The sequence below is a fragment of the Oncorhynchus clarkii genome, chromosome 6 (genome assembly GCF_045791955.1).
Source record: "Oncorhynchus clarkii lewisi isolate Uvic-CL-2024 chromosome 6, UVic_Ocla_1.0, whole genome shotgun sequence".
Lineage (NCBI taxonomy): Eukaryota > Metazoa > Chordata > Actinopteri > Salmoniformes > Salmonidae > Oncorhynchus > Oncorhynchus clarkii.
This window is the reverse complement of record NC_092152.1, coordinates 19922081-19941095: the sequence shown is the minus strand read 5'-3', so window position 1 is coordinate 19941095 and position 19015 is coordinate 19922081. Positions and strand designations below refer to the sequence as shown.

The window sequence follows — 19015 nt, the reverse complement described above, 5'->3', positions numbered from 1 at the left end:
CGATAAGAATACGATGATTGACAGAGTCGAAAGCCTTGGCCAGGTCGATGAAGACGGCTGCACAGTACTGTCTTTTATCGATGGCGGTTATGATATCGTTTAGTACCTTGAGCGTGGCTGAGGTGCACCCGTGACCGGCTCGGAAGCCGGATTGCACAGCGGAGAAGGTACGGTGGGATTCGAAATGGTCAGTGATCTGTTTATTAACTTGGCTTTCGAAGACGTTAGGTAGGCAGGGCAGGATGGATATAGGTCTATAACAGTTTGGGTCTAGGGTGTCACCCCCTTTGAAGAGGGGGATGACCGCGGCAGCTTTCCAATCTTTAGGGATCTCGGACGATACGAAAGAGAGGGGTTGTGTAACAGTATAACTTTAGACCGTCCCCTCGCCCATATCCGGGTGCAAACCAGGGACCCTCTCCACACATTAACAACTGACACCCACAAAGCATCGTTACCCATCTCTCCACAAAAGCCGCGGCCCTTGCAGAGCAAGGGGAACCACTACTTCAAGGTCTCCGAGCAAGTGACGTCACCAATTGAAACACTATTTAGCGCGCACCACCGCTAACTAAGCTAGTGTTTCACATCCGTTACACTTGCAACAATGGCGGCGAATAGTTTTAGAAAGAGAGGGTCCAGATTGTCTAGCCCAGCTGATTTGTACGGGTCCAGTCTCTATTAACTACCTTAAGATTAATGCACTAACTGTAAGTCGCTCTGGATAAGAGCGATGATAAAGGACTGAAATGTAAAACTTTAAAATGTTTCAGATGAGTGAAGGAAAGGACATGTAGTGTCAAGGAAGCTGTATAAGGAAGCTGCATCAATGGATAAGGACCCAATCCATCTTCTCACCACTCTCTACCTGACTTTCTGCTTCAGACCTGTGGCAGCAGGCCAGTCGTATTCATTAGTGCACACCGTGGAAAAACAGTTTTGCAACTAAAGTACGAAAACAAGTGTTTCTCATTGGAAAAGTTTAGGTATTGCCTTCCTGTTTCAGTCCGTTTCCTACCATTTGGTGCCTGGTGAATACAACCCAGACAGAAAGGTGTGTGTGTGGTGGGGCTTTATGGGTAATGATGAGTGTGTGTGTAGTGCTATTTGCTGTGTGATCTACTACTCATGGTATACCATCCTGTTTGCTCTACCTTTGGTTTCTGCTCCATTGAATCTGTTTGCCAACCAGTTCTATACGGCACCTGGATTCATCCTCCTTACACTACACAACCACCCACCGGTCTCCAAGCACAGCTACTCATAATAATACATGACTGTGGCCTTTCATAATCTAAGCAGCTGTATGCTATCAAACCATAGCCAACTCACTGGCTAACCTACTTGACTGGGCTGAATAATAGCACAAGCCTTTACAGTGTAATTATAGGTGCGTTGTCGTAAATTAACATTGAAAGCGTTAGGGACGGTCAAGCAATAGCTCAGATATGGGATATCATTAGCCATTATTCCCATCAGGCCAAGCGGGGTAATTGCAGCATCTATTTCAGTATACACTTTCACCTCTCCGTCCCTCTCTCTCTCTCTCACTTGCTCTCTCTCACACTTGCTCTCTCTCTCTCTCTCCCCTCTCTCCCCTCTCTCCCCTCTCTCCCTCTCTCTCTCTCTCTCTCTCTCTCTCTCTCTCTCTCTCTCTCTCTCTCTCTCTCTCTCTCTCTCTCTCTCTCTCTCTCTTCGTCTATCTGTCTGTCTGCCAGCTGGTCAACTCCATTTAGACAATGCACCGTGTGACCCCTAACCCTCTGACCTTAAGTCCAGAGTTCTTGCGCATGCGCAGCCGTCCCATCCACATGTCGGTGAGCAGCATCTGGCTGCAAGTGTGGGCGATGAAGTCGCGGTGCTTGGCGGCCACAGCCAGCTGAAGGCAGGTGGCGTTACTCCAGTTCTTCAGCTCGTAGGTTAACAGCTTCATGGCCATCTGCTCATCCTGCTTGTAAGACTGGTCCAGCAGCTCAACGGCTAGCTGGCCAAACTCACTGAAACACACATATAGGATGTCACACAGTGAATGTTTGAGGTGGACTAGGCTACATTGCAGTCGGACATATCAACATAACGTACAGATAAATGCACTGCTGCACACACACACACACACACACACACACACACCAAACACTAGTCAGAGGATTAGGATAAGACTTCAACAGCCAAACTCTGAGGAACAAACATACCAATATGGTCTGTACTTGACAGAAAGAGAGGTGTCAGGGCTTTGAAGAGAATGTGTGTATGTGTGTGTGTGTGTGTGTGTGTGTATGTGTGCGCCACCTGGCAGTTCTTCCCTCTAATCAACTTCCAACATTTTCATTACAGTATTTTTACTTGAGCAAGAACACACGAAGAACTAACACGAAGGTCCATCCCACACACATACCATTAATTAAACTACGTGTGTGTCATTGGCTATAGAGTACCCTATATGTGTTATCATTAGCTCTATAAATGTACGACAGTCCTATGAGATGTGTGTGTTAGCTAAAGCAGGTCAGGCTGAGAGGAGGAGTGTGGATGCCGCTCCAGTCCAGACTCCCAGCTCAACTTCACATTAATCATTTAGAAGAAAACTTTCCTTGAAATAGGTGGCGCTCAGCCTAGAAAATAGACTCTGACCACTTGGTTAGCATCTATCTCAGCATGCTGAGAAGGTGTGTGCGAGGGGTTAATTTGAGGGTATGCACACGTGTGGCAAACTCTACAAATGCTTACATGTTTGTGATTGCTTGTTTGACTCTGTGTGAGTATCTGTGTTTGTTTTAAACTCCATGCGTGCCTGTCTTGTGGTCTATAGTACCTGGAGTTATGGTTGAGCTCCTGTGAGATGTCATCCACCATGTCGTTCTCGGAGGCCTCGTGGGCCATGGCCTTACACAGCTTACAAGCCACCAGGGCTTTAGCCATGGCCTCCTCCCCGTGCTGCCAGAAGAAAAGTGCCATCTTCTGTCTCTTCATCAGCACGGCCCACACCATCAACTCATGGAAGGGGAAGTGGAAGTGGTTTATCTCAGGGTCGTCCAGGTCAATGTCCACCTCCTCCTCCCGCTTCCGTGTAGTCTTCTGACGACCCCTTCGGATCGGCATGTCATCCTTACACATGGCACACAGGACGAGAGCAGAGAAATGGATTCATGGGTTTTTGAACGTGACGCTCAGCCTTGGCACATTGAGGGAGAGAGATGGACATTAAGAGAGACTGTGATCAAGTAATATTATTCACACTGGCTATGGTCTTGGAGAGATGGATGTAGTACCATGGCCACGTATTGATAAAGGCCTATTGTTTTACACTCATGTCAGAGTGAAGGTGGAAAGTACTGACAATTGAGAACTGAGAAAGGCCTTGGTGTTTTATGTCTGTTTGCTTAGGATATTCTGACATTTATTCCAATATTTATTCTGATATTTCCCTACTACTTCCATATCTCATTAAACAGGGAGACTTCAGCTGAGTCAAGATTAATTAATTTTCGATTTTTGGATAAAGGAGTGAATTTAACTGATCTCAGCTAAACTGTGTGAAAATGAGGAAGATTAGTTTAGATTGAATAATATATTCCATTTTGATTTGTTCACAGATTGCCTTAAGTATCCCCATCGACTAAATACTTCTACTTAGAGATCTCCATGGTAATGGTATCACCATGGCAATGCCTGCTTCACTGACAGACACACAAACATGCAAGGTATCAGAATGCTGTATAAGAAATCATAACGCAAAGTATTTACATTGTCATAAAGCCTGTACACAACAGGATGTCATATCGGGGCATTCTGTTATTCTAACCAGGGGAAAACACCAAACTGTACAACCTGGACGTAACTAGCCAAGTCACCTGTGATACAAGTCAGTATTCGATGTCCAGCTATGTCTGAGGACGTCAGGAGATGACATGGAAACTGTTCACTTGGGGCAACAATGAGCTCTGTTACCTTCATGTAGGTTTTAGTTTTGCTAGGGCGTTGTGGACCGGGATGGCGGATGGTTGCAAGTTCGAATCCAGCGATAGAAAGTTGTTTTTGATACTGTTATTTTAAGACTATCCCAAACCTTAACCCTTACCTTAACCATTCAGAGTTAATGCCTAACCTTAACCATTCAGCGTTAATGCCTAACCTTAACCATTCAGAGTTAATGACTAACCTTTAGAATTTGGAGTTAATGCCTGAACTTAACCCTAACCTTAAGAATTCTGAGTTATTGCCTAAAATGAACCTTAAACACTCTGAAATACAACGTTTGGAACAACTTTGAAATTTGACGTTTGAGGAACATGGAACAATGTTTAATTCTGATGCGAGACTGTGAGAGCTGGAAGAACGTAACATAGTAAACATGAATCTGTCTCCAACCATTTAGTTTGATATGTTACGTTTTGTATGGTATATATTAATTTGTGTATGTCCATCATCCATTTGGTATATGTTACGAATTGCAACATTTTTGCAATATGTATGATATGTTCTGAATTCCAATTTGTTGTGCCTAACATTAGCTAGGTTGCTAGGTGGTTAATGCTAACGTTAGCTAGGCTAGGGGTTAGGGTTAAGGGTTAAGGTTATGAGTTAGGTTAAAGAGATAGGGTTAGGGTTAGGGGAAGGTTTAGCTAAAATGCTAATGTTGTCTGTGATGAGATTCAAACTTGCAACATTTGGGTTGCTAGACATTTGTGTTATACGCCCACCCATTCACCCTGACCAACCACCCTCCTTTCGGTTTATGTAACCACACCAAGCGTAACATATCATACTAATTTGAGTGTCCTTGATTTACTTTTACTATGTTATGTCTAGTCTATGAGACCAGGCTGAACTGTAAATGAATCATAACGACATTGTGACCCGGAACTCACCTCCATCCCCAGCAGTTTCAGGGCTTTGGGCTGGAAAGGTAACAAAAACATGGTTATAGAGAAATCAACACCCTCAAGGGAAATGTTTCACATTTAAAATATGCACACACATAAAGTGACACAAAAGGAACAAATGTACACACACTCAATAAGCCAGATGTTCAAATACAGAAATATATGCATTAACTAAATAATACAGCTGTCCTGTTCCAGATACACAGTAACCTGTTGTAAACCAGACAGTAACCTGTTGTAGATTAACAGTAACCTGTTGTAGACCAGACAGTAACCTGTTGTAAACCAGACAGTAACCTGTTGTAGACCAGACAGTAACCTGTTCTAGATTAACAGTAACCTGTTCTAGATTAACAGTAACCTGTTCTAGATTAACAGTAACCTGTTCTAGATTAACAGTAACCTGTTCTAGATCAACAGTAACCTGTTCTAGACAAGACAGTAACCTGTTCTAGATTAACAGTAACCTGTTCTAGATTAACAGTAACTTGTTCTAGACCAGACAGTAACCTGTTCCAGATAGATTTTAACCATTAACCTAGACTAACAGTTGTCTTTAGATATACTGAACAAAAATATAAACGCAACAGGCAGCAATTTCAAAGATTTTACTGAGTTACAGTTCATACAACGAAATCAGTCAATTGAAGTACATTTTTTATGGCCCTAATTTATGGATTTCACATGACTGAGCAGGGGTGCAGCCATGGGTGGGCCTTGGATGGCATCCACTGGGGAGCCAGGCCCAGCCAATCCAAATGAGTTTGTCGCCACAAAATGGCTTCATTACAGACAGAAATACTCCTCAGTGCACCCCCCTTCAGACGATCCCACAGGTGAAGAATCCAGATGTGGAGGTCCTGGGCTGGCGTGGTTACACGTGGTCTGTGGTTGTAAGGCCAGTTTGACGTACTTCCAATTTCTCTAAAACAATATTGTAGGCAGCTAATGGTAGAGAAATTAACATTCCCTTAAAACTTGAGACATCTGTGGAATGGTGTTATATGACTAAACTGCACATTTTTAAAATACCTTTAATTGTCCCCAGCACAAGGTGCTCCTGTGTCATGATCATAATGTTTAATCAGCTTCTTGATATGCCACACCTGTTAGGTGAAAGGACTATCTTGGCAAAGGAGAAATGCTCACTAACAGAGATGTAAACACATGTGTACACAATAGTTGAGAAAACATCTGCTTTTTGTACATACATTTTGGGGATTTTTTTTATTTCAGCTCATGAAACATGGGACCAACATATTTACATGTTGCATTTCTATTTTTCTTCAGTGAAGTAACCTGTTACCGTAACCTGCTCTCTTTCATCAGTGTGTGTTTGTGTGTGAGGGCAAGGCTGGCTAAGTGGAGTTCCATGCAGCGGCAGGCCCTCTAAGGCGTATTAAAGCAGGTTGTGTATGAATTATGTATTCATCAGCCATCATGTGATCTACTTCCCCAACTGCTGGTAAAATAACTCAGGCCTCCTGTGGGGATGTTGATATCTGCATCTATTTCAGGGCTGTGTTCCTACCACTGTGTGTGTCTGTGTTTGTGTGTGTGTGTGCCAGCTTTCCCACTGCTGTTTTATCTAACATGAGACTGTCAGTGTGCCCAAATATTTTCAAAACAGATCAAAGATAAGCTAGATGGCTACCTCTTCTTCTTGCATCCTCTGTCTCTCTTTTTCTATCCTTCACTTTTGCCATCTGTTTTTAGTCTATCACACACACACACACACACACACACACACACACACACACACACACACACACACACACACACACACACACACACACACACACACACACACACACACACACACACACACACACACACACACACACACACACACTGCTGGAATAGTCATTGCTCTACACCAGGGCTCTCCAACCCTATTCCTGGAGAGCTACCCTCCTGTACGTTTTTGCTCTAACCCCAGTTTTAACTGACCTGATTCAGTTTATCAACCAGCTAATTATGTGAATCAGGTGCGATAGACTTGGGTCGGAGTGAAAACCTATAGACGGTAGCTCTCCAGGAACAGGGTCGGAGTGAAAACCTATAGGACGGTAGCTCTCCAGGATCAGGGTCGGAGTGAAAACCTATAGGACGGTAGCTCTCCAGGAACAGGGTCGGAGTGAAAACCTATAGGACGGTAGCTCTCCAGGAACAGGGTCGGAGTGAAAACCTATAGGACGGTAGCTCTCCAGGAACAGGGTCGGAGTGAAAACCTATAGGACGGTAGCTCTCCAGGAACAGGGTCGGAGTGAAAACCTATAGGACGGTAGCTCTCCAGGAACAGGGTCGGAGTGAAAACCTATAGACGGTAGCTCTCCAGGAACAGGGTCGGCGTGAAAACCTATAGGATGGTAGCTCTCCAGGAACAGGGTAGGAGTGAAAACCTATAGGACGGTAGCTCTCCAGGAACAGGGTCGGAGTGAAAACCTATAGGACGGTAGCTCTCCAGGAACAGGGTCGGAGTGAAAACCTATAGGACGGTAGCTCTCCAGGAACAGGGTCGGAGTGAAAACCTATAGGACGGTAGCTCTCCAGGAACAGGGTCGGAGTGAAAACCTATAGGACGGTAGCTCTCCAGGAACAGGGTCGGAGTGAAAACCTATAGGACGGTAGCTCTCCAGGAACAGGGTCGGAGTGAAAACCTATAGACGGTAGCTCTCCACGAACAGGGTCGGAGTGAAAACCTATAGACGGTAGCTCTCCAGGAACAGGGTCGGAGTGAAAACCTATAGGATGGTAGCTCTCCAGGAACAGGGTAGGAGTGAAAACCTATAGGACGGTAGCTCTCCAGGAACAGGGTCGGAGTGAAAACCTATAGGACGGTAGCTCTCCAGGAACAGGGTCGGAGTGAAAACCTATAGGACGGTAGCTCTCCAGGAACAGGGTCGGAGTGAAAACCTATAGGACGGTAGCTCTCCAGGAACAGGGTCGGAGTGAAAACCTATAGGACGGTAGCTCTCCAGGAATAGGGTCGGAGTGAAAACCTATAGGACGGTAGCTCTCCAGGAACATAGTCGGAGTGAAAACCTATAGGACGGTAGCTCTCCAGGAACAGGGTCGGGGTGAAAACCTATAGGATGGTAGCTCTCCAGGAACAGGGTCGGGGTGAAAACCTATAGGATGGTAGCTCTCCAGGAACAGGGTCGGAGTGAAAACCTATAGGACGGTAGCTCTCCAGGAACAGGGTCGGAGTGAAAACCTATAGGACGGTAGCTCTCCAGGAACAGGGTCGGAGTGAAAACCTATAGGACGGTAGCTCTCCAGGAACAGGTTCGGAGTGAAAACCTATAGGACGGTAGCTCTCCAGGAACAGGGTCGGAGTGAAAACCTATAGGACGGTAGCTCTCCAGGAACAGGGTCAGAGTGAAAACCTATAGGACGGTAGCTCTCCAGGAACAGGGTCGGAGTGAAAACCTATAGGACGGTAGCTCTCCAGGAACAGGGTCGGGGTGAAAACCTATAGGATGGTAGCTCTCCAGGAACAGGGTCGGGGTGAAAACCTATAGGACGGTAGCTCTCCAGGAACAGGTTCGGAGTGAAAACCTATAGGACGGTAGCTCTCCAGGAACAGGGTCGGAGTGAAAACCTATAGGACGGTAGCTCTCCAGGAACAGGGTCGGAGTGAAAACCTATAGGACGGTAGCTCTCCAGGAACAGGGTCGGAGTGAAAACCTATAGGACGGTAGCTCTCCAGGAACAGGGTCGGCGTGAAAACCTATAGGATCGTAGCTCTCCAGGAACAGGGTCGGGGTGAAAACCTATAGGATGGTAGCTCTCCAGGAACAGGGTCGGAGTGAAAACCTATAGGACGGTAGCTTTCCAGGAACAGGGTCGGAGTGAAAACCTATAGGACGGTAGCTCTCCAGGAACAGGGTCGGAGTGAAAACCTATAGGACGGTAGCTTTCCAGGAACAGGGTCGGAGTGAAAACCTATAGGATGGTAGCTCTCCAGGAACAGGGTTGGAAAATCCTGCTCTACACAATAGTCCTTCTATCGTGGACTGTTCCACTGTTCTTTAAGGAGCCTTGTCTTGAAGGAGGCCTTGAAACAGCACAATCAACAATAAAATATATCCTTTCTATCTCACAGCCATTGTTCCTAACAGTATAATGTAGTGCAGTTCAGCACTGATTTCTATTAGTAGTGTGTGAGAGATGCACGCAGAGGGAGAAAATGAGGCCGTATCCCTAGTGCAGGTTCGAGTTACAGTGACATGCATGTACATCCTGCATTCAGAGGGACTGCATAGTTATTCATATTCATTTACAGAACCTTTGATCACACAAAAAACAGGTTAATTAAGTACCACATTTCCATCACTCCAAAAGTGAGGTTGGGGTTGGCTTTCAGTTGGCTTGTCAGTTTGTGTTACTGTTACTACAGAGCACCTGTCAACACAGCAGTACCTTATTTAACTGTTCAGTCTGAACAGATGACAAACCATCCCATCACCTGCATTCAGCCCCGAATAAACTGACAAAAAGCACCACACAACCCACTACCGTTAGTCAAAACCTAATCCCACACATTGCGTATCATACCCTCACACCTCACACACACACAAGCATTCAGTTCAGCCTCATATCCATCACACATACACAAAGACACAGACACATGGGCTGGAATTAAACCTGCCATAGCAAAATAAATACAGTGTATTTCTTTACAAACGTCATCCCACATGGACACATGCTTCTCTTCTTCTTCTGAAAACTGAAAGCCTACCTGAGGTGAGTCCACCAGGTTAGTAGTTGTAGGTTTGTATATGGTACCTAAGACCAGTCAGTTAGTTTATTTGAACATGGGAAAAAAGAGCTACCGCATAAATACTGCAATGCAGGTTTGATTGAATTGAGCCCACAGAGACAAGTAGACATGGTAAACATCGGGGACAACAACTGTCCCCACTCATTGAAGCTACGAAAGTTCAAGGCCGACCGCGGTACTGCAGACATTGTTAGCAGAAAACAGGATCCTCAATTATAGTGAATGGAAAAAGTTTAATCTTCGTGGTCAAACTTCGTGTAAATATTATAATTTTTTGAAGACAATCATGATGCCAATAATTGCTTCCAATTCACCAGATTTATGTCCTTTAACCGATTATTTGACAATCTTACACAGAAAAGGTGATAAGGATAATTTAGTTGCTAATGGCACCTTGCAGTACCCCGGTCAGCCTTCAACTTGAGTTAATCAATGAGAGGGAGCAGCACTGAGCTAGCCTGCAAGGTCACTTCCTGGAGTAGGTCAAACTGTGTATGTTATGTCTCCATGAGACGCTATCTCATCCGATTTCATATGGCTTCAATGCGCTATTGAGTCCCCACATATGAATGGTGTCACGTGATCGATGGCTTTGTCCACTTATTATGTATACAGTCATTGACATATATGCACATACTGTGCCTTCAATAAGTATTCACTCCCCTTGACTTTTTCCACATTTTGTTGTGTTAGAAAAAATGGGATTAAAATGGATTTCATTGTGATTTTTTTGTCAACGATTTACACAAAATACTCTGTAATGTCAAAGTGGAAGAAAAAATAAATGTAAAATAAAACACTAATATGTCTTGATTAGATAAATATTCGACCCCCTGAGTCAAAACATGTTAGAATCCCCTTTGGCAGCATTTACAAAAGTGTATTTCTGGGTAAGTCTAAGAGCTTGGCACACTTGGATTGAACAATAATTGCACACTATTCTTTAAGTCGGTTGTTGATGATTGCTAGACAGACATTTTAGGTCAAGCCGATTTAAGTCAAAACTGTAACTAGGCCACTCAGGAGCATTCAGTGTTGTATTGGTAAGCAACTCCAGTGTATATTTGGCCTTGTATTTTAGGTTATTGTCCTGCTGAAAGATATATTTTTTTCTCCCATTGTCTGTTAGAAAGAAGACTGGAGTAGGTTTTCCTCCAGGATTTTGCCTGTGCTTAGCTCAATTCTGTTTATTTTTATCATAAAAAACTCCCTAGTCCTTGCCAATAACAATCATACCCATAACATGATGCAGCCACCACCATGCTTGAAAATATGAAGAGTGGTACTCAGTGATGTGCTGTGTTGGATTATTGGCCCCAAATATAACGCTTTGTATTCAGGACATAAATAGCTAATCAAATGGCTACCTGGACTACCTGCATTGACCCTTTTTTTGCACTAACTCCCTTGCATTGACTCCATGCACACACACTGGACTCTACCTACACACACACATATTCACACTCATGACATACGCTGCTGCTACTGTCTATTATCTATCTGGTTGCCTAGTCACTTTACCCCTACCTATATGTACAGTACATAGCTACCTCAATTACCTCGTACACCTGCACATCGACTTGGTACTGGTACTCTCTGTATATAGCCATGTTATTTTTTATTCCCTATATATAGCCATCTTATTTTCTACTTCCTGTATATAGCCATGCTATTTTTACTTGTTATTTTTATTCGTTATTCACTATTTATTTATTCCTTGTGTTACTATTTCTATTTTTTATTACATTTTTATCTTATCTTTAACTCTGCTGACTCAAGACATTTGAGCTTTTCATGGTCTATTATTTTAATTCATTCCACTTTAACATCATGGGTTGTAGGCCAGTGACAAAATAATCCTAATTTAATACATTTTAAACCCAGGCTGTAGCACAACTACACGTGGAAAAAGTATAGGGGTGTGAATACTTTCTGAAGGCACTGTTTCATTTGCAGAATAGGAAAGTGTAAAGCTGGTCTGCCACTCACTCGTTTGGGTCCAAAGAGGTTATGATACAGCGTTCTAAACCTCTTCCTGGTGTAGTTGCATCGGTAAGCTCCGCCCATCAAGTACTCGATGACCAATCCAATGTCAATGAGACTAATGCGGTAATCTGGTGGGAGGTTACCCTGGGGACCGAGAAATTGGTGAGACCACGCCGCACACTCCCACGACAGTTGAGCATAAGAAGGTGAAAGGAAGAGAAAACAACACACACAAATCATACACACTTCACGTCACACATTCACACACATTTGTTTTGTGCTAAAAAGAATAGGTGATTAGTTGATTCACCTTGAAGTAGATCCAACTGAACCCTGGATATTCTTGCTTGGAAAGAGCACACAAGGTCAGTGAGTATACAGCACAAGGCCAAGGAGAGATGGGAGACACAGACCCCCAGATAAGATCACAGAGTTTATAACCTAACCTAATTTAAATGACCTTAGCTTAATTTAAATGATGTTAGCTTAGCTTAATTTAGCAGTTTAGCTTAGCTTAATTTATCATAACTTAGCTCAGTTTAACTTAGCTTATTTCAACAGCACTGAGATCGACGTCAGTATACTGTACTCTGAGAGGAGAGGGGTGGAGGAGTCAAGGAGGTAGGGGGAAGAGGGAGACCATGAAAATAGGGAAAAGGTTAAGGAGAAGATGGAAAAAGACTAATCTTGAGGAAATGGAAAAATCTAAAAATCAGATCAATGCTTACTTAATTTGTCTGATTGCTATGTACTAATTTGCATATGTAATATATGACCAGATCTTATCAGGGGTTCAGTGCTGGAAGAGAGAGACAACCAGAAGTCTGAAGATGAGGATAAAAGGAGAACAAATGAGAGACGTTTCCTGTTAGAAATAGGCCTTCATCATCCACTTCAGCTAGTAGGCAGAACCCTATGAGCCCACTGTAATTTACCAGGCTGCCATTAGGTCCAAACCAGTGGAGGCTGGTGAGCGGGAAAAATAGGGAAGTTGGGCTCCCGCTGCTCCTTAGAGCTGGGCCAATTATCATACATCTACGGACCATCTCATCCACTGCCCCTGGTTACTTTAGTGGGAAGCTCCCTAAATGCCCCATCAAAACGTACTCTATTTTGTTTCTGTTATCCCAGTAAAGCCTCAGTTATCCAGCCAAAGCTCAGAGGCAATCCTTTGAAGTGGGAGAACTCCAAAGGAGGATGCGCTTGTGTTTTTTCACACAAGTTCCGATTAAACGCAGCACTATGCCGTTCCCCGTCCTCTACATAGAACGTTCTAAACCTTGCTGGGTGAACATACTCTATCCCATGTTGGCTACATTATTAGCTACATCTATTACCATGTCAGAGCACTGCCCTGCTGCTCCCTTCAAACAAACTATCCCTACAATGAGTGAGCTGACCTCACCATCACTCTGGGGTTCTAGAGGTGCACATACACAGTCTTATGATGCCGAGACCTGAATACAAATAGTATTTATTTCCTGTCAAATATTTTGAGCGTTAAATCAAGCATGTCTGAAATTCCATATGGGCAGGGTTTGCCCGTATGGAACTAGCTATTGTATTGGTTCCAGTGCACCAAACAAGCTCAGTCAAACACACCTAAAGTAGTTGAACGAAAATAAATGATATTTGTTTACCGTGTCTGCTTACACGCTCATACGGTTGTACACAGTAGCGGCAATCACATTGATTAGGTATAGGCCCCCAAGTCAATCAATTGCAGATAAAGGAAAAGCACACTACAGGTTCACTCAGAATGTTTAACTCTGCATTGTCACGCCCTGGCCATAGAGAGGCTTTTTATTCTCTATTTTGGTTAGGCCAGGGTGTGACTAGGGTGGGCATTCTTTGTCCTTTTTATCATAGTTTTGTATTTCTATGTCTTGGCCTGGTATGGTTCTCAATCAGGGACAGCTGTCTATCGTTGTCTCTGATTGAGAACCATACTTAGGTACCCTTTTCTCCCACCTGTTTTGTGGGAAGTTAACTTTGTAGTTTTTCAGGGCACATAGCCCAAAGCTTCACGGTTGTTTTTTTGTTCTTCGTTTTGTCGGCGTCATTTTTAAATAAAGTTCAAATGTACGCTTACCATGCTGCACCTTGGTCCAGTCCTTAAGCCAGCCGTGACATGCATTTTGTAGGCAGGTGTGGTTTCTTCACAACATGTCACCCAGGGTGTGTCAGTTTTAACAAGGTTAACACCTCCCATACTGCATAATTATTATGATAGAATTTGCAGTGCCCTTCTCCTTTATCTTCAGTTGTTTGCATTGGGGCCATTGTACAGTGGGTCCGAAATGATTGATACCCTTGATAAAGATGAGCAAAAATTACTTTATAAACTCTTTTGTATGCAACAACAAAAAATATATAGTATTTATTTTATATTTGGAACCACGCTATATATGTCAACTAACTGATGAACTTTTATTGTAAAAAGCTGTAACACCTCAACTTGCTTTTATGATGCTAGGTACGAAAGCCTGTATACAACTGCAGTCATGCAGTAAGCCAAGAGATGTCAGCTAGTTTCATCACTCCAAGTAATGTCAGGTTGACTTATTCCAGCACCAGAGGATCCAAGGGTTAGAGTTCAGGGGCCAAAGTTACACACTAAAGCCAATAGCAGTTGCACACTCCCTCTCGTGGACTTTAAGACGGTGTCCCTTCATCCGATGCTTACATAAATTCAATGCTTTTAAATCCATAATGTGTGGAGAATCATGACATAGCCAATGATAGTCTAAGATTTCCTCCAGAGAGAGAACAGGGGAAGAGGACAGAATGTTTGGGCCATCCTGATTAAAGCAATGCATCCTACTATACTGCACACCAATTCCACACACTCAATACCACACCTTCACACAGCAAGACAAGAGGAAGAGAATAAAAACACAGATATTGGGCAAAAGCCTAAACCGCCATGCTCTATGGTGTGTGTGAGCTTTATCATACGTTTTAATTTGATAAAATATAAATAACTAATAGATAGTATATACAGTACCAGTCAAAAGTTTGGACACACCTACTCATTCCAGGGTTTTTCTTTATTTGTGCTATTTTCTACATTGTAGAATAATAGTGAAGACATCAAAACTATGAAATAACACATATGGAATCATCTATTAACCAAAAAAGTGTAATTTAAAAAATATATATTTAATATTTGAGATTCTTCAAAGTAGCCACCCTTTGCCTTGATGACCCCTTTGTACACCCTTGGCATTCTCTCAACAATCTTCATGAGGTAGTCACCTTGAATGCATTTCAAATAACAGGTGTGCCATGTTAAAAGTTAATTTGTGGAATTTCTTTCCTTCTTAATGCGTTTGAGCCAATCTCTTGTGCTGTAACAAGGTAAGGGTGGTATACAAAAGATAGCCCTATTTGGTAAAAGACCAAGTCCATATCATGGCAAGAACAGCTGAAATATCAAAGAGAATCGACAGTCCATCATTACTTTAAGATATTAAGGTCCGTCAATCCGAAAAATGTCAAGAACTTTGAAAGTTTCTTCAAGTGCAGTCACAAAAATCATCAAGCGCTAGGATGAAACTGGCTCTCATGAGAACCGCCATAGGAATGGAAGACCCAGAGTTACCTCTGCTGCAGAGGATAAGTTTATTAGAGTTACCAGCCTCAGAAATTAAAGCCCAAATAAATGCTTCACAGAGTTCAAGTAACAGACACATCTCAACATCAACTGTTCAGAGGAGACTGCTTTAATCAGGCCTTCATGGTCGAATTGCTGCAAAAAAAGAACACTGCTAAAGGACATCAATAATAAGAAGAGACTTGCTTGGGCCAAGAAACATGAGCAATGGACATTAGAAATCTGTGGTCTGATGAGTCCAAATTTGAGATTTTTGGTTCCAACCGCCATGTCTTTGTGAGACGCAGAGAAGGTGAAAAGATGATCTCCGCATATGTGGTTCCCACCGTGAAGCATGGAGGAGGAGGTGCGATGGTGTGCAGGTGCTTTGCTGGTGACAATGTCTGTGATTTATTTATAATTCAAGGCACACTTAACCAGCATGGCTACCACAGCATTCTGCAGCGATACGCCATCCCATCTGGTTTGTGCTTAAGGGGAGTATCATTGGTTTTTCAACAGGACAATGACCCGAAACTCACCTCCAGGCTGTGTAAGAGCTATTTGACCAAGAAGGAGAGTGATGGAGTGCTGGATCAGATTGCCTGGCCTCCACAATCACCTAACCTCCACCCAATTGAGATGGTTTGGGATGAGTTGGACCGCAGAGTGAAGGAAAAGCAGCCAACAAGTGCTCAGGATATGTGGGAACTCCTTCAAGACTGTTGGAAAAGCATTCCAGGTGAAGCTGGCTGAGAGAATGCCAGCCGTGTGCAAATCTGTCATCAAGGCAAAGGGTGTCTACTTTAAAGAATCTCAAATATAAAATAGATTTTAATTTGTTTAAAACTTTTTGGGTTATTACATGATTCCATATGTGTTATTTCATAGTTTTGATGTCTTCACTATTATTCTACAATGTAGAAAATAGTAAAAAATAAAGAAAGACCCTTGAATAAGTAGGTGTGTCCAAACCTTTGATTGGTACTGTATATTCCAATATCCATTTATTGGTATATGTGTGTATGCGTGCGTGTGTGTGCGTGTTGCTTGGTTATGTGTGTTGTCCAATCCTCCGAAGTGCCTGTACGGTCCTCACCCTGCCTACAGAGCTAAGGGGGTTATGGGAACTTTTAAATGAGGGATGATTACACCATGACTTCCAGTAACCTCTACAGCTCTCCCATAGGAGCACATGTTACTGTAATCAACTATGATTCTATTAATTAGAACTAAATACAGATGCTGCTAACCTATGACCTTCTTTGAGCTTTCACTAGAGGAAGATCAAGAGCGTAATGGGTCACCATCTAAAGTTAAGGAAGAACATTTTTGTACATTTGTTTTGTTACATGGTACTGTAGTTCTGTCATAGAATTATCTAAAGGATTTTGGGTAACATTGTCATAATTTGTATGACATAAAATTTATAAAATGTTTATAAACTATTAATAGCAGTCCACTATTTGTAAACATTATACACATTTATATGCATTTATAAGCCATTAGTATTATTAGCCTTACAAATCATAAACATGTATAACATTTATAATGCAAGCAATTACAAGCATAAAGGCTTGTTCATGAAAGTTATTGTAAAATATTAGTGGCTTTTGTATATTATAGAATAGAATGAGGTATCAGTATTAGAGGGATAAGGAACAAGCAAGACAGACACAGGCAGAGAGTAGTAGAAAAAGTAATGCCTCATATACAGTCAACAGTCTATTCTCAGACTAACTCTCCATAATGAATGGCATGTTGTACACACTCACTCCTCAACGAGACACCCAATTTGGTGTGAATTGCAGAGAGATAGCAATACATAATGGTAGCTCATTTTAAATTATTGTGTCAAGGCTAAGTGAACTGTGACAGCTACAATTGGAAGTAGCCTGGAATACTGTGCACATTTGCTTTCAGGAGTGTTTTCCCCGGTTTAATGTCAGAGATGCAAGACTACTATAAGTTCCAACAGTGCAGGGTTAGTGTGCATACGGACACATAATACACATTGGACCCAAATGGAGTAATAATGGATTGGATTTGTATGGGAGTGAGTGTGTACAGAGCAAAAGGAAGAGTGATGGGAGGGGTAGAGACCAGTGAAGGCTGGTGGGAGGAGTTATAGGAGGACAGGCTCATTGTAATTGCTGGAATGGTCATAAATGGAACGTTATCAAACACACCAAACATATGAAAACCACGTTTGACTCCATTACATGAATTCCATTCCAGACATTACACTGAGCCAGTCTGCCTATAGCTCCTCCCACCAGCCTCCACTGGTAGAGACAGACAAAATACAGAGACAGCTCTAAGCAGCCACTGCTGTAACCCCAGCTGAAAAGGAGAAAAGCCGTATCCTAGATGCGCCGTTAGCAACAATAGCAATCTACAGAGCTACACACACTCTGCAAACAAAAGCAAGACAAGTCTAGACAAATAAGACATTTGCTGGACTTGCATTCACACACAAGCAAACATTCCCACAAACGCCTACGCAGTCACACACACTTACTGTACACGATAAGCGTACCTTTTTGACGTCTCTGACCAGGTGGTATAGAGTGTTGGATGGTCCATGCCTCTGACAAAGCAAACAGAAGCAGAGTTTAGTCCACAGCCTCCAGCACGTTGTAGAGCTATGACAGACGGCTCACTTGAATAAAGTACCACACTGTAGGCATAGTATTATGTCATTGTTGATAATAACCACCTACGACGGATGCTACAATGTCTTATGTAGCTGTTATAAAGGCTTTAGGAATGAATGCATCATTGTACATACAGCGCAGAGTTACCATTTCATTATTCTAACAGACTCACCAGGAGAGAGTATAGAAGTAATAGTGACATACAACTTGTGTTCTACACCCACCAGGGGTTGGAGCAGTTACAAAAACACTGGATTGAAATACAGAGAGTTCAGCGCTGTCCGCCGTGCAGTGTAGTACCGTGTTGTAGAGCTCCTCCAATCTGGAGAGAGTGAGGAAGCGATGCATGCTCACTCCGTTCTCGATCAGCAGCTTGACGAAGTCCACTCTGTCCAGCACCAGGGCATCCAGCATAGACTGCTCCAGAGAACCCACCTACCGTACACACAGGGAAGGCACAGCCAGTCAGTCAACTCAGGGTTAACCATTGAGAAATGCAACCTAAATCCTGATGGATAGAGGATACGTTCACATTTTCACTTGGAGAGTGCTGTCTGTAGTCTATATTGTAAACAAGGAAGTGATAAATTATAGGTTGGATCTTTCAGGCCACTGCTGTGGGTAATATAGAACTAAACGCTCCCTAAACTCTAAGTACAATAACTTCATGATCCATTGCACAGTGCTGTAGTCTATACTGTAAAGTAGGAAGTGAGGTTGAGTCTTACAGGCCACTGTTGTCCATAGATGAAGATCTGACTGCGAGCGATGTCTACTCGGTTCCAGGCCAGGGCCAGGCTGAGCTGGTCAGGAGCCGATGCGTTGGCTCCTAGGAGGACGAACAGAGAGCATCACTTGTTTTCACTTGATCTACATATTGTTGTTTTTTAGGATGCAAGGTGATTTTTAGATCAGTCAGTCTGAAGTCGCCGACTACAATCTCAAACTCATACATTTATACTTCTCTTGCTGGAGGTAGATGGAGGTATTTACTTATTTTTTATTGGAAGGGCAAAACATCATTGTTCAAAGCAAAAAGGAGATTGCTGTATTTGTGTGGTTGTTCTTAAAGGACAGCTTGTTCTTGTCCTCCGACACCTACCACTTA

The 19015-nt window shown here is 42.9% G+C and overlaps 1 protein-coding gene across 3 annotated transcripts in view; it reads right to left on the bottom strand.

The window, feature by feature from the left end:
• The window catches only part of LOC139410728 (transient receptor potential cation channel subfamily M member 3-like), a 152231-nt gene that overhangs the window by 16407 nt on the left and 116809 nt on the right, over positions 1-19015 (bottom strand). For 2 of the 3 annotated variants that reach the window (XM_071156170.1, XM_071156171.1), the window contains exons 10-17: positions 18636-18736; positions 18208-18342; positions 17790-17840; positions 11966-12001; positions 11659-11799; positions 4869-4898; positions 2813-3105; positions 1769-1997 (exon numbers count right to left, since the gene is read on the bottom strand). In XM_071156170.1, the coding sequence (XP_071012271.1) occupies positions 1769-1997; positions 2813-3105; positions 4869-4898; positions 11659-11799; positions 11966-12001; positions 17790-17840; positions 18208-18342; positions 18636-18736 (1016 nt within the window). The remainder of the gene's footprint in view (positions 1-1768; positions 1998-2812; positions 3106-4868; positions 4899-11658; positions 11800-11965; positions 12002-17789; positions 17841-18207; positions 18343-18635; positions 18737-19015) is intronic. The other variant, XM_071156169.1, reaches the window with a different exon arrangement.